The 16,551-nt window shown below is 43.4% G+C and overlaps 1 protein-coding gene and 1 pseudogene across 4 annotated transcripts in view; both read right to left on the minus strand.

Moving 5' to 3' along the window:
• Positions 1 to 1,201: 1,201 nt before the first annotated feature.
• PLCXD2 (phosphatidylinositol specific phospholipase C X domain containing 2) overlaps positions 1,202 to 16,551 on the minus strand; it is a 48,807-nt gene continuing 33,457 nt past the window's right edge. Inside the window, exons 3-5 of one of the 4 annotated variants that reach the window (XR_005983289.1) lie at positions 15,504 to 15,745; positions 6,235 to 7,384; positions 1,202 to 5,871 (exon numbers count right to left, since the gene is read on the minus strand). Coding sequence is in view for 1 of the 4 variants with exons in the window: in XM_041727099.1 (XP_041583033.1) it covers positions 7,225 to 7,384; positions 15,504 to 15,745 (402 nt within the window). In the remaining 3 variants the exon portion in view is untranslated. Of the gene's footprint in view, positions 7,385 to 15,503; positions 15,746 to 16,551 lie in introns of all 4 variants that reach the window. The other 3 variants (XR_005983288.1, XR_005983287.1, XM_041727099.1) reach the window with 3 other exon arrangements.
• On the minus strand, positions 15,815 to 15,982 carry LOC121475488 (annotated as a pseudogene).

Below are 16,551 nucleotides of genomic sequence, written 5' to 3' on the forward strand. Positions count from 1 at the left end.
GGATAGAAACACAGGGCTGTGCACCTCTGAAATGCCTGTTGCCATAGCTTCTGTGCTCAGTAGAATGTTCATAACCCAGTTATAATATGAAATATTAATTTGTACATAATGTACCGGGTCCATTTTCACAGAGCAATGTTTCAACCCAAGTGTATGTTCAGAAATTGAGGCCGGCCGGTACAGTCTGCAACTACAGCATGCAGGTTTTACCCACTTTGCCTACGTTTAAACCCAGCCTTGTCTTCATTGTGTAATTTTTTTTTTTATGAAAACCCAATGGGGGGACGCCTGGGTGGCTCAGTAGTTGAGCGTCTGCCTTCAGCTCAGGGCATCATCCTGGGGCCCCGGGATTGAGTCCCACATTGGGCTCCCTGCAAGGGGGGCCTGTTTCTCTATGTCTCTGCCTTTCTCTCTCTCTCTCTCATGAATAAATAAATAAAATCTTAAAAAAACAAAACAAATGGGAATGACTGAATGTGGTGTTTATAAAAGCCAACCAGAAGACAGGATGGTGGATTTACTAAAGACTAACTAAAAATACAGGTGAAAAATCTATGACCTTGTTCTTCAATTGCTACTTAACTTGAACAGAATGTGATTATCCCTAATTAGCTGTGGTAACATTCAACTATATGAAATGAATGGAATTAATGGAATTAATTTCATCTCTGCTAAATTCATACACAGGAGTTTCACCTCAACCCATTCTTTTTGCAAGGCATAGGGCAAAAAGCTAAATTCACTGAAATTAAGTAGGCTCAGGTATCCTACCAAAAAGAATTAGGAAAGAACAAGGAAAAGAGTGGAATCTTCGTTGCCAACAGAGCCTGGACCCCCACTCTTATTTACTCTGTGTGTGCACAAACATGTAATCTCTGCATTTTTCTATCTCTGGGCATGTGGTAGTCACTCAGAGTAATGCGGGCTGGAGACGGTTGGGTGAGGATGGGGACCTGCAGGACCTGGCCCAAGCCTACAACAAACAGCTGAAGTGCTGGGGGGTAAAGCTTGGAAAAGCAAAGGTGACGAGGCTGTGCACACATTTCCTGCTCATCCTGGGGACCACGGGCATGTGCAGCCAATTCCGATATGCCTTCATCCACTATCATATGATAAGATACCCTATCGATGCCAGGTCTATAGCCTTGAAACAATATTAGAAGTGGGCCAAGAATAAAACGCTTATAGAAACAAGGAAAAGTGCCCACTGACATTTTATATTTATTATTAGGGTTAAGCCTATTTAGGTAGTTCAACTAAAATACAAGAAAAGACATACTGTCATCATATCTATTAGATTTTTTTTTCACAGTTAAAATGAGGTAATCTGGCTTTACAATGTTTTCAGTTGAATTAAGCAGTTTGATCCAGTTTACAAGGAGAAATATTTTTGAACAATTATTTCCTAGGAGGGAAAAAGCCAAGTGAAATGTGTGTGAATAAGATAATTAAGCCACAAAATACATCTCAGAGTACCAAGCAGCATGTATGTAAAATTTTAACTCTAACCTTAAATTTGGTACAATTTATTATTATTATTTTTACTTCACTTAGCAAACAGCATGCACTGTAGTATAAAACAAGCATAGAGGACAAACGTAGTATCTAAGAGCGTATTTATCAGATTGACCTATCGTCTGAATTGACCAAGACATGTTCTGACTATAACAATCTCTGTATTTTCTAAGTGCTTTTCAGCGAGGTTAAGTATTACAGTTGGCATATATACAGTACAAACAATGCATACACAATCTGCATGTGATACTTAATTTGGGGGTATAAATTAGTAAGTATAATAGCAGCAAGGTACCACTGCGTCTAGAATATGTCCTAAGATTTATCATATTGATACTATAGATTCATGACTCAAGTGTTATTAGTGCTATAGACTAATAACAAAGGTAAAACTGCAAATATACAACGCGACCGAAGGCCTGTTTGACTTCAAAGTGCTGTGCTTCTTGTTGGGCTCCAAGCTGGTGAGCAAGCTCTTGCCATTTTGAATGAAGTACTGGCCTCAGGTTCTGGGTTCCAATCAGATTCTGTGTGTGTGTGGGGGGGGGGAGTGTCAGAATTATACACTGGGGAACGAGGAGGAGCAATCACCTGTGATAAGAGTGCATTTGGGCATCATTGAGTGTGTGTGCCTTTCCGTGTAAGTTTTGCCAACATTCTGTTATGAACAGTGATCGGCAGATGATAAAGGACAGACAGGAGATGAGAGGAGGAAGTGGTCTTCTGCGGAGATCAGAAGGAATGAGATGGAAATGCTCCTAGACTATCGATGAGGTTATCTCAATAGACTGTGGGATTGAGTTCCCCGGGAAGAGAAAAAAAAACTGTATCCAAACTATGTGGTTTAGAAAGGAGGCTGAACACTCCTAAGAGTAAGGTGTTTTTTTTTTTTTTTTTTTTGGAGGAAAGACTACAATGCTATATCCACTGCAGGATCAAAAGGGTTATCTTAGAATCTTTTTACAGTGTTTAAGACTGTGCTATTTCAACAACATCAATAGTATTTTGTACCATATTCTTCTAGGTTAAGGGCCAACACAGTGAGATAGTAGCTTTAGTGTCACCATGTCTAGTAGGAAGCTGGGGAAGCCAGAAGGAAGGAGATAGTATGTCTCCTGGGGTAGGAAAGAGCTGTTTGTTTTCATTTGGAATTAATTTCCAGCTAAATCACTTACCACCTAATCAATTCACTGCTGTGTATCCCTAGGTAATATCTGCGAGTGACAAAGTTATGATGGCAAATACTAGGAAGCAGTCTGAGGCAGAGGGCCAAGGAGTACTGAAAAGTTAGTAGAGTTTAGAGGGACAACCATGTTCTTTGCCATACAAAAAAAACTTCCTGTCAGTACGGACATCTGATGTTACCAATTTCTGTTCATTGCCTTTTGGCATAATAAGACCTCAGCATGCACTTGGGAAAGCCCACCTCTCAGGAGCTCAAGTGTGCAGCAGCAGATTTCATGCAGCTCCACTCATCTCATTATATGGATTACTAAAGGCGCCGGCGTTGCACTAGTTCTGTGATCCTACACCACACTTTTGAGAAATGAACCCAAATAGCATTTCTTTTCCCATGCCACACAAGGAAGAATTACCACAACCGGGCACCCCCCCCCCTGAGTATAAGGCATTTAATTTAATCATAAGGGGCCTGATATTTTGGGGAGCTAGTCAACCAAGGTTTGCAGAACAGCACTAAAGTGGCAGACGGCATCTTTATTCCAGATTAAGGAACCAAGGCAGACTTAGCCTAGGGTCACTTAGTTGCTCAGCCGGGAGAACACTCGTGGCAGTGCCCCGCTTGTTAGCCTGTTCCATTTCCCAGGACTTAGAGGAAAAAATTGCAGTCAGCCAATAAAGAACATCACAGCAACTTCAACTGGGGCATGGACTCATTCAGTAAGATGGCCTGAACTTGTTTAGTAGTCCTAGGTCTTCCATGAAAAGAAACCATGAAACGAAACCGTTTCGTTTCAGTTGTAACTTCTTCTGCTTCTCTACCTTTAGAAAGCACTAAGCTTTCTTGCCAGGCTGTAATAATGTCTCTTTGGGGAGCCCTTTCGTATGGCAGGATTTAGAAAAAAACAGAAACGAAATCCTGACCACCACAAAACTGCATTTTATTCCAGAATGCTCCACCACGTTGTCTTCTTGAACAGGATCAAACTTTGTGATGTGAATGTGAGGTCATGAAAGAAGAACTAGGATTCTTAAGATTGAGCATGACCTGGGCTCAGATCTTGTGCTTTTCTTTGAGTTTATATAAAAATCCTGGGTTTGTACTGTGGCTTAACTATTCCCAAGAATTCAGGGGTTGTGGACTCGGTGCTAAGGAAAAATAACTTAATTATTGGAGAATCTCCTACAGCATACATGTATTTTTTTGGCATGACCCTCTTAGGTCTGCCATTAACTTAAAATTCAATCCTCAATAACTTATCATTCCCTTCCATCAATTCTATCTTGACTTTTCTCCCCAACCCTAAGACTCTCTTCTGTGCCCGTGAAACCACAGTGGTACCTCTAATAGGCTCCAAGTCCAAGCCTTTTAAACACTGCTCTAATCTAACTGAAGCCTGTGATTGTCCTCTTTGCCACAAAGCCATGGAAATGTGGCAAATGGTCCAGAGAGTTCATGAAAAACTCAGCTTACATTTCAGAATAACTGTGGCCCCAAATCCTCCGAAACTAAAGCCTTCTTTGGCTCAGTCAAGTAGCTTTTTAGTTGATCTTGAAGTGAATTCTGAGGAAGCACGATAACCTTGTTGGATCTTATGAGAATAAATGATGTGGTTGGGTCAACCATTATTATTGTTGGCGGTTGCAGAATTAGTCACAGACCTACTCCCTCTGTCCTATCACGGAGTCGCCTGCTTGGCCTTAGGTCCAAGAGCAGAATGCACAAATCCTTTGTGATATGTCAAACAACTTTTCCTTGGAGCAGAGAATCTGCCAATTCAAGGGTGTTTATCGAGAGTGAATGGCAAATGCTTCTCCTCCGGTCTCCCAGAAATCCTGTGCAGAATTTCAGAATGCAACCAGAGCACTATGACAACTCAGAGCACTATGAGGGAGTGAGCACCTGCACTTGCCACACGCAGCAGGACTCCACACACATGACCTTGGGATCATTTTCTGTGCTTCTGTGCCACGCTCGATGACTACGTCTTACCAGGCAAACACTGAGGTGCACTTACACGTTACAACCCAAGTGAAGTGCAATTATATCTTTTAAAACTAAAGGAAAAAAAATCAAGTAAACATTTCACTGAACAGTCAGCAGCCCTTGGGTGTCACTGGCATCCTGTGGAGATACCTGCCGACACACCTGGCCTCATAGCACCAAGCACCTGGGCAAAGCTGAGGCTCAAATAAAACAGAGCAGAGTAATTCTCCTCTTGCCTCCTGATCTCTTTGCCAAGTAACAAAGGGTTAAAAGGGGCAATGATCTAGTCCCTAGCAATTGACCAAGAGAGTTAAAAATAAGACCAAATGAAACAGTAAGGACACAAAGAAATCCCTGAGGGTAGGCCAGGGATTTCAGAGCTTGCCACTGGGGTTTAATAGCAGAATTGAAGAACAATTGAGAAAGCGAGGGCATTTCCTTTCTTACTCCTTCCCAGAGAAGGCCCTCAGAAATTGACAAGACAATCCTAGAAACCTTTGGGAGAAGGGGTTCAAATGCAGGAGCAGGAAACGTGAAACCAGATTTTCCCAGAGGCATTTGCGTTGTGTCTTCCCCCCCCAGCTGCGGACGCTACAGGTCAGGGCTGAACTGACTTGACCTCCAGTGGAGGCTGGAAGACCAAGGCTGGGGCATGCGCCTGGAGCTCACCCCGGGTGCCCCCCTCTGCAGGCGACTTGGAAGACCCAGCCATGAGAATGGCGGAGTAGAAATGGCAAGACGCAGGGGGCTGGCCCAACGATCCTCGTGCGCACACACATCCATCAAGGATTCCATGGTTATCTTTCTTCCTGAAGAATCCAGATGCGGACATCTCCTTAGGGATCCTCGGAAAGTTCTGAGGAGCACCCCTGCATATACACTCCCATGCCCAGTTTTCTCTCCGGCTCCCTCCTTTGTGACCTCCTGCTGGAGAGTCTTCCTCAAGAGTTCTTCATGATCCGTAGCATCCTCTGCTGCAGGTGCGTGGCCCGGTAGGGGGTGCTCAGGTCTGGACCACACCCACACGGGCTCCTTGTCCCACCACGACTGGGGAGCTGGGAACAACTGCGGCCGGGTCAGAGGTCACTCACAGTCCTGAAAGGCATGGGCAGCATCAGGCCTAGATGAACAAAGTTCAGGAAGCTCCTTTGTGAGTGCTCTCGAGGTAAGAAGCACTGAAGATACTTAATCTATAAATAAATAAATGCATAAATAGAGTAATAAATAAATAAATAAATAAATAAATAAATAAATAAAAACACAAGAGGGCTCTTTGTAGATCAGTACCTCTTATCAATTGAAAAAAAAAAAAGAATCCCCTCTTGAGTTTCAGAGCCCTCCTGCAGTGGTGATTAGCAGGCTCAAAACAACCTGCAGAAAGTAGAACAATCAAGACACAAGCTGGAAATTTTCCAACACTGGGTATCTCTCCCTTGATGACACACGAGTCATCCTGAATGTCCCGAGGTAGTCTTGTTTTCAAGGAGTTACAGAACAGCTCCAAACTCACTTGGGGCTTCCTCCTTAAATCCATTGCACTTCCCCACACATACTGTGTCTGCCTCCCCGGTGCCATAGACCAGATGCCTTCCGTCAGCGTTAAGTGTCACAGCACAGACCAGAGTCCTAGGCAGATAGCAACGAAATGCCATTCCAAGACCTGGCTTGAAGATCCCATTCCAAAGAGGACTTTGCCAGAATGAGGCAGGAGTTTACCTGGCAGCCATTTTGGGAAAAGTTATAAGATTAAACCAAAGAAACGTGGCATGCAACAAACATGCGTGTCTATCTCCTGCTGGGCCCCACACTGAAAGGATCTCCCACCACTGCTCCTTTCACTTTTCAGAAGGGGCCAATAGAAACAGAAAGGAATCAGTGTTTTAAGACTGGGACACACATTTCTGATACCAAAGGCGATATACACTGTTTATCTAAAGAATGAAGGTGACCAGTTCCCAAGCACAAGCTATGCGAGGACAGCTTGCGGCTGGAATAGCCTGGTGATAAATAAGTCTTACTCTCTAAGGGAAGAAGTGGTGACATTCAACATGCCAGAGAGAACTGGTGCTTGGCCCTTTTCTCCCTCAAAGCCCTAGGCTGATGTTAGAGCCACCCCACAGGGCCTTCCACACCTGCAATGAGCCATTCTTTTGACTAAAATGCCTTTTCGGGTTCAGTCTTCTCACTGGCTCAAACACAACATTTGTCCTGGAAGACAGCAGGAAACTGGGCCAAGTAGGAGACACTCAATGGAACCTGGAGACCCCAATTCCCTATTACATTCAACATCATGAGCCACTGGGAAGACCCTGACTTTGATCACATGAAACATGCTTCTTCCCTTGGACTTCAAAGTTTTTTTTAAAAGTCTCCTTTGGGAAAAATGCAATTAAAAGCTCTGTATGTTATCCAAATAGCCCTATGAAGAGGGTAAAATGCCCTCCTCCTCCTACTTTCCCATCACTGCCCAGGGCCATCCTAATAGGAAACCCTTCAGAACTCTGGCCGAGATCAACAAAGTCAACATTAAATCAAAAATCAAATCAGCATTTAGCCAAAGCTCTATCCTCCCGTAGGAGGTCATTCAATTCAATGACAGTCGTGGCAAAGTCCACCAGGTCCACAAAGTCAGAAGTGATGATGTTGACTCCCATGGCTCCGGGCTTCTGAGTTTTCACCCAGTCCAGGATGGCAGGAAGATTCCTACACAGAAGGGAGAACAGAGAGTAGAGTTTAAAAGAACTCTTCCAGAAATGGAAGAAAGACATTTCCATTAATGTGACAAAAGTATGTCAATGAAAGCACAAGCCCCCAGCGGTTCATCTGTTAAGCGATCTTTAAGTCATAAAGATATGACTGTCTCTTTCAGGGATGAAGTGATGTCTACTCCAATAGAGAACTGTACTCCCAGGGTGTCTGCGCTGAAAGAGATGATTTGTCTCAAGCACCAAAGAGATAACCATGTCAGTAGGACCTTGAAAGACTAAGGTCAAGAGCCTAATTATTGGTAGGTTCTTTTTTTTTTTTTTTTAATCATAAACATTTTCAAACACACTGTAACCCTGAAAGAAATTTACAGTAAGTGCATCCACCACCTAGCTTCTACCGCGAATATTTTACAGTACTTGCTTGCCACATATCTGCCCATCAACCCGTCACTCTATCCTTCCATCAAAACATCTTATATTTTTGACAAATTTCAACTGCAAACACCCGTACACATGCCCCAAATACCTCAGTACGCATATCATTAACAAAGACTCAATACTGTTTAAATTTTTCTTTTGACATAAACTTGCATCCGGTAAAATGGGGAAATCTTAAGTGTTTCTAGTTGACTTGTGACAAGTGTATACATGTGACGCAAACCCATGTCAAGGTACAGAACGTTACCAGCACCCCAGAAGGTTCCTGCGTGCACCTCCCTCATCAATCCCTGCCCGCATCCCCCCGGGGGCAACAATTATCCTAATTTTTTTTCTACCATTGATTAAATTTGCCTGTTCTAGAACTTCATGTAAATTCATGCAATGTGTATTCCTTTGTGTGAGCTTCTTTCACTCAGCAATACGGTTTCGGAATCCACCCATGTCGTTGCATACATCAGTAGCGTGTTCTTTGTTTTAATCACTGCACTAGTTCACCGCGTGAATATGCTACAGTTTGTTTATCCACTTCTCTTAGGAATCCCCCAGGAATAAATGAGATGTTACTAAGTTTTGGATATTATGGATAAAACTGTTATGGGCATTCTTACCAAAGTCTTTTTGTGGAGATTTATTTTCATTTCTTTTGGAAAAATACCAAGGACTAAAATTGCTTTATTATACCATAGATTTACATTTAGTTTTATAAGAAACTTCCAGATCTTTTCCCAAAGGGCTTGTTCCATTATATATTCCCAAAAAAGTACGAGAGTCCTGGTTACTTAAGAGCCTTCCCAAAATTTGGCACGATTCACCTTTTTATTTTTAGCTATACCAGCAGGTATGCAAAGATATGACTATTGACCATTTGTCGTCCCCTTTGGGAAGTACCTGCTCAATTATTTTACTCATTCTTTTTTTTTTCTTTTTAATTGTTGAGTTGTAGAAGTTATTTATATATTCTAGATACTAGTCTTTTCTCAGATGTGCTTTTTGATGTTTTATCCTTGCCTACAACTTGTTTACTCATTTTTTTAAAATTTAATTTAATTTTTTTAAAATTTTTATTTATGATAGTCACAGAGAGAGAGAGAGAGAGGCAGAGGCATAGGCAGAGGGAGAAGCAGGCCCCATGCACCGGGAGCCCGACGTGGGATTCGATCCCGGGTCTCCAGGATCGCGCCCTGGGCCAAAGGCAGGCGCCAAACCGCTGCGCCACCCAGGGATCCCGTCTACTCATTTTCTTAAAGGCATAATTTTGAGAGCTCAATTCCTTAATTTTGATGGAGTCTAACTTACCATTTTTTTTCTTTTATAATTTCTGTCACTTATCTAGGAAACCCAGTTTGGTCCCAGGTCACAAAAATATTTTCCTGTTTTCTTCTATAAGCTTTAGCTTTCCTGTTAGGCCCAAGATTCATCTCAAGCTAATTTTTATATATGGTATGAAGTAGGGGTCAGGGTTCACTTCTCCCATAGGGATACCCAGTTATTCCAGAAGTATATGTGGCTTCTTAATGCTTACTCAGTGGCCTCACAAACAGTCCGTTGGTCACATCTTATAATTCGAGAATTTTCTATTTGATAGCCAGAATGTTTTGCCCAAGGCAGCTCACAATTTGGTGATGTTAACAAATGACAGCAATTTAATGTGATGCCTTCTGTATTAGCAGCAAATGTAAATACCATGGAGGGTAGAGAGGAAGGCATAGTGAAGTATCCTGCATAGTTTGGCATCATGGTAAAAACAGCTCACTACATACTTGATAAGCTGAGGAGACTTTAAGGAAGATACAACCCATGGCTTACGTTTTGGTTAACGGATGGGAGAATTTTTTGGAAGGATTTGCTCTAGGCCAAAATTAAAAATACTTTTACCTTAACGGGCCCCCTTCTCTTCCTCTGGTGACGTTCTCCTTAATTTTCTTTCTTTCTTTTAAGATTTTATTTATTTATTCATGAGAGACACACAGACAGAGAGAGGCAGAGACACAGGCAGAGGGAGAAGCAGGCTCCACGCAAGGAGCCAGATGCGGGACTCGATCCCGCGTCTCCAGGGTCAGGCCCTGGGCTGAAGGCGGCGCTAAACCGCTGAGCTACCTGGGCTGTCCGGTGGTGGTTTTTTAAATTCTACTTAGCTTACTAACATAAAAATGTAAATTGAGGGGTACCGGGGTGGCTCAGTGGTTGAGCATCTGCCTTTGGCTCGGGCCGTGATCCTGGGGTCCTGGGATGGAGTCCTGCATGGGGCTCCCCACAGGGATCCTGCTTCTCCTCTGCCTGTGTCTCTGCCTTTCTCTCTGTGTCTCTTATGAATAAATAAATTATTTTTTAAATGCAAATTGATTTATGAGATGTATTTTAGCCCATGGTCAGTGGGTCCACTGAGTGAGGGAAGTGACCTGGGACTGATCATCATTGTCATGGAAGAGGAAAAGAGAGAGGAAGGTGAAATGCTAGCAAGGCCCAGACAGGGTCATCTAGGAGAAGACTGGGAGGTCAGGATGTATGCTCAAGGGAGGGCAGCTTGGAAGGAGAAGAAGACAGTCAAGGAGGGCAGCCCAGGTGGCTCAGCAGTTTAGCGCCACCTTCAGACCAGGGCCTGATCCTGGAGACCCGGGACGGAGTCGCGCATCGGGCTCCCTGTGTGGAGCCTGCTTCTCCCTCTGCCTGTGTCTCTGCCTCTCTCTCTCTCTCTCTGTCTCTCATGAATAAATAAATAAAAAATCTTTAAAAAAAATAAAATAAATTAAAAAACACCATCACAGTAGTAAGTCCATTTTTAACTGGGTCTCCTGAAGACTTAATAACCTTAATTTGACCTTATTCAGTTTCTTCATTACTCAGTCTCTCCCCCTGTAAAATGGGGATACTACTATTACTTATCTTGTATGGATTTGGGGGGGAATTAAATAAGGTAATATATGAGAAGTGCTTAAAACTTTGCCTGGGGTGGCACCTGGGTGGCTCAGCGGGTTAAGCGTCTGCCTTCTGCTCAGGTTATGATCTCAGGGTCCTGAGATCGAGCCCCGCATCCGGCTCCTGTTCAGTGGGGAGTCTGCTTCTCGTTCTCCCTCTGCCCCATTCCCCACCTCATGCATGCTCTCTCTCTCACTTTTAGGCTCCCTCTCTCAAGTAAATAAATAAAATCTTAAAAAAAAAAAAAAAGAGGAAGAATTTTGCCTGGGACATAGTAAGCACTATGAGTGTTTGGCACCAGAGAAGGAACCACACATGGTAGAGTGTAGGCTAGAGATAATCTGAAGGCTAGCAACGGAACACCACAAATAGCGTCTTCCCTTGGCGAAAGAGACCTGGAATACACAGTGGCCCATAGGAAGGCCACTGTAGTCCTGAACCTGATCCATTCAGGACTTCTTTTTATTTTTTATTTTTTCAAGATTTATTTATTTATTTTAGAGAGAGAGATACACACACAACACACACACACAGACAGAGGCTGAGGGGCAGAGAGAATCCCAAGCTGACTCTGAGCTGAGCATAGAACCCAACTTAGGCTCCATCCCACTACCCTGCGATCACCCCCTGAGTGGTGAAACCAAGAGTCAGATGCTCAACTGCCTTTGCCACGTAGGTGTCCCATGACTTCTTTTTAAAGTCCACTCGTCAGGGGTGCCTGGCTGGCTCTGGCAGTAGAGCATGAGACTCTTGATCTCAGGGTGGCAAGTTCAAGCCCCACATTGGGTGTAGAGCTTAAAAAACCCAAAAAACCAACAACAAATCCGCTGGTTAGTGTTTAGGTATGAAATGGCGGCGCCATCTTCTGGTCATCATGGGGAAATGAGAATTCAAGGCTGGTGGCGACTCCAGGTGACTCCAAGCCAGAGCCAAACAACAGGGGATCCCTGGAGCCTGAGAGGAGAAATGTGGGAAAGGCATCCACCTGCGGTCTCCGGTGACAAAGAGCTCTATGTCAGCTTCGGGTTGCATGTATCAACCTTCCTCAAGGCAGGGATCAAATAACTCGGATTATGTACAAAGACAGGAAAATGTAGAACTGTGAGGAGAAGCCGCTTTATTTTCTTAACTCTTGGCCTTTACCAAAGAGAGATGGGGGCAGAAAGCTGAGCCAGGTACTGCCGACAGGCCCGTGAAGCACCAGGTCCCATGAGCAGAGCCATGGATTCAAGACCTGCCTTGCCTTTGAAGCCCACTGAGAGAAGAAGGCTGACCTCTGTGTTTCTGGGTTTTACAGAGAGATGGCCTGCCTCTTTAGTGCCAGTCACTGTGGTAGGTGTGGTCATACCAAGACACTATGGTTTTCTTCATATTATTAACCCTTTGAGCGGCGATAAAGAGAGCTCAGAGACCTCAGGAAATTCGTCCAAGGCCACCCTGTGGTTAAGAGACTATGCTAGTGTGCTAAGGCTGCCACAGAAAAATGCCAGACTGAGCGGCTTCAACAAAAATGTATTTTCTCACAGTTCTGAGGTGGGGAGCCCGAGATCAAGAGGTTGGCAGGTCTGGGTTCTTCTGACGTTTCTCTCCTTGGCTTGCAGGAGGCCGCCTTCCTGTTGTGTCCTCACATCATCTTATCTCTGAGCACACACATCCCTGGAGGCTCTTTGTATGTCCAAATGTCCTCCTCTTATGAGGACACCTGTCAGACTGGATTAGGGCCCACCCTAGTGGCCTCATTTTAACTTAATCACCTCTTTGAAGACCCTGTCTCCAACTATGGTCACATTCTGATATGGGGGCCTGGGGCTTCTACATACACATTTCCAGGGAACTGAATTCAGCCCATAACAGGCACCAGGTCAGGCTGTAGTCTCAGGCTTGATGTCAGTCTGTGTCCCCTTCTATGGCTCCATGGCTGCTCTGTCCTTGAGCTTAGGCAAATCTTGCCCTCATTTAATTTCAGCGGGAGGGCAAGGTTTCTAAGAATCTAGGGGACTCGATCCTAGAAATTCAGACCTATGGCTCGATTTTTCATGGCTTCCTTTTAGGGTGATAAACCAAAGCTAACCAGATCTCAGGTCCAAAGTTTCACCTAAGAGTTAGGTTAACTTCCTACTGAAAAAAAAATAAAAAATAAAAGATAAAAGAATCACCTCTACATTTGTGGGAAAATACCCCCACCTGATCTTTCTCCTCTTGGTTAAGCTGATAACCAGTGCTCAGGAACCAGCCTCACAGCCCCCGGTGCCCTCGTTAGGACAGACCTCTTGGACTTAGAAGTGCTGATCTCCGATGCTTGGGCAACTGCCCGGAGGCAACGGCGGCCGCACGTTGTCGTGCTTGTTTTTGCGTACAAGCTCTTGACTCAGTTTCTCCCTTCAGTGGATGAGGGGGCCTAGGAATGCGTGCTGCCTCCCTGGAATATTCTGGAGACTAGTAGCCCCAGGTGTCTTTCCAGTCTTGGGACATCCGCTTGCCACCAGTGGGCAACCACTCTGGCATGCTAGGATCCCTTCGCTTTGGGCACATGCCACCATCATATCACTAACTGGAAGAGCTTTGTGCTTCATTGGCAGCCAGAGAAAGTTCTAGGAATTTACAGGTGTGAGCAGCATTGTGATTTTTGTGGGCTCCCAGCTCCAACCAGGAAGATCTGACCAGATTCACATACAGGCCCGTGGAGCAGAAAGGAGCAGAGCGATGAAATATGCTATATCCAAGTCCGTGGTGAATGTGGGAAGGGCAGCAGCCCAACAGGCAGAAGGCCAGAGTCACGGCACGTTATTGCCTCTAACCTGCTCTGTGGACCTTGGGGCACTAACCTTACCGAGTCCCATCTGAAATGGGGACAATAATGTGCTCTAGCCCCGGAGGCTGGCTTAATGTAAGAATCAAATGAAATCATCTGCTAGAGGGCAATTTATATTCTAAATACAGTATGCAGATAAAACTTAACCTGATTTTTAAATACCTTCTTTCTGTTATTAGTACAACTCTGCACAGACTTTATACTGTTATTTTCACAGCGCTTTGTAGAGATTCACATATTTAAGAGAAGAGAACATGGGGATGCCTAGGCGGCTCAGTTGGTTAAATGTCTACCTTTGACTTGGGTCATGATACCCCAGGGTCCTGGGATCAAGTTCCAAGTTGGGCTCCTGGTCAGTGAGGAGCCTGTTTCTCCCTTTCCCTCTGCTCCTCCTCCCTGCTTATGCTCTCTGTCAAATAAATAAATAAAATATTGAAAAAAAAAAAAAAAACCCTACATGTTTATTTTCCCTGATTAACTTAAGTTCCTGAGGACAGACACTATAGACACTATATCATTTACCTTGTATCTTTAGACCTAGTTCCTCCTAAGTACTCAATCTTTGTTGAATGAATGAATGAATGATATTAATCTACCAATTTAGCAAATGCATGAGGAAAATGGTGTAGATACATGAACATATAAAACGTTTGTCGTTCTGGATCTTTCAGAGATATGGCATTGGTTTATGACATTCTCTTTTCCAAGTTCAGCACAAGTAATTCAGTCAAAACTTAGTAGAGCCTTTCAGTAAGGGTTTCTTGTTTTGCTCACGGCCAATGTAAGCAGGGGTTTTCTCCAGCAAACAAAAGTTGAGGTGCTTCTAGCTGCCTGAACTCTTGCCAGATGAACTCCTGTTTTCTGGAGTGATGCTATCCAAACTCAGAAGCAAATAGGGATGCATTTTTGGAAGAATCTTTCACGATCTAAACACTGGTGCTTACCACCTGGAACTCAGGAACTGAAGTGAGTCCTGTAAATACCCCTTGTTACCCAAACATTTTCACTTCCTCAGCTCGGCCTGGAAGGATGCCCTATTATCTAAATGTATGTATGACATTCCCTTTATCCATATCCATAGGCACACACACGTACATGTACGGATATCCACACCATACTTTTTCTTGATGACACCTATCATTTATGGTATCCAGGATAAAGAACATCATCTAATACAAAATATCTGGAGCTTCTCTCGCCTAATTGTACAGTCAGAATCAGTTCTGCTCTGAGGAAGTATCTGAAGCTCTGGCACTCTAGGTAGTATCCTAAGCTGCTTCTCAGGACTCACTGTCACTATGGAAGGGACAAACCTTCATAGGCCACCTCTGCATCCCTAGTACCTACCACAGCTGTTTCATTTAATGCTTTTTTTTTTTTTTAAGATTTTTTTATTTATTTGACAGAGAAAACAAGAAGGGGGAGTAGCAGAGGGTGAGGGAGAAGCAGGCTTTCTCCTGAACAGGGAGCTGGATGTAGGGCTCCATCCCAGGACCCAGGACCAAGACCCAAGCCAAAGGCAGATGCTTAACAGGCTGAGCTCTTGGAGTAGCACCGGGAACCTCCATTTAATGGTTTTTAAATGAATATTTGGGCCAACTGTAAAGGTGGGGCAAGTACATGATGTGGTCACATGCTAGAAGCGAACACACTGCTGTTGGCTTACAGTGCTTTGCCTTAGCATCAAAGTTTAGAGTATTTACGGTATACCATATATTTTAACAAAATATTTAGAGACCCTTTGGCCACGTTTAAAGCAAACCACCTCAAATACACAGCTTTTTCAAATATAAAGTTTTTGGTTTTTTGTTTTGTTGTTAACCTAAAATTTTCAAACTTTATGATTTTTACTGCTATTTATTCATAAAAGAATCAAGACAAGTTTCTTCAAAACTTAAAAAAAAAACCCACAAACCTTACTTGTGGGGTAGAAGCAAATTCTTACCTATGAACCAGAGTGTTCTTGAGGCCACCAACCAGGCCTCGGGCAATGGTCTTCACTCTGGGGGTGAGAATGGCTTGAGAGACATGGAAGGAGCCTCGTGGGGCCCGCTCACTCAGAGTGGTCTCCAAGAAGAGGATTAGTTTGCGCACGCTTGTAGTGTTGGCCCAGGGTGCTGGGATCTTCTTTCCAGGCCACAGGAAGGGGTATTGCTTGTAGAAGGGACAATGATAGAAAATAAGAACCTGAAACATTCAAAACAGAAAAAGGAGAACAATTCATAAATAAGCTGAATGTTAATTCCATGGCTTTGTCCCAATTGCTGACATGAAAGGCAAACAAATGTACGCGGGTAGAAATTCACAAATTTTATGTGTGTATACACACACATTATATATATATTAATATATATATTAATCAATTAGCAATAATCATGCCTCGGATAAACCTCATTGGCTACGATACTGCCACTGCGCAAAGCTTATATATTAATCAATAAGCAAAGATTTAAGCACTTGTGTATGTCTGAACTTGAAGATTCTTTATTTTTGTCATGAACACTTCTGGAAGTTTGGTAAAATCCCAAACCCCTTCTCAGACTGTTTTAGATGAATGTATCAAATAGAAAAGACAGGGGACGCCTGGATGGCTCAGTGGTTTAGTATCTGCCTTCGGCTCAGGACATGATCCTGGAGTCCCGGGATCAAGTCCCACATCAGGCTCCCTGCATGGAGCCTGCTTCTCCCTCTGCCGGTATCTCTGCCTCTCTTTCTCCTTGTCTCTCATGAATAACTGAATAAATAATTAAAAAGAAAATGGAAGAGACAGGATTATAAAGGAAATCGATGAGACCGAAATATAGCTATCAAAATATTATTAAACTTGTAATAAATTGGTGTATGTGCTTCATAATAAATACATTAAATAAAAATATTTTGTTGTAAGTCTAATAAGTTCCATCATTTTGAGTTGGTGATGAGTATAAATGATATTTCAAATACCTGAAACGAGATATGGAAATATCTGTGATTACTAAGGGGACAGCCACAGG

The sequence above is a fragment of the Vulpes lagopus genome, chromosome 1, assembly GCF_018345385.1.
Source record: "Vulpes lagopus strain Blue_001 chromosome 1, ASM1834538v1, whole genome shotgun sequence".
In the NCBI taxonomy this organism is placed as follows: Eukaryota; Metazoa; Chordata; class Mammalia; order Carnivora; family Canidae; genus Vulpes; species Vulpes lagopus.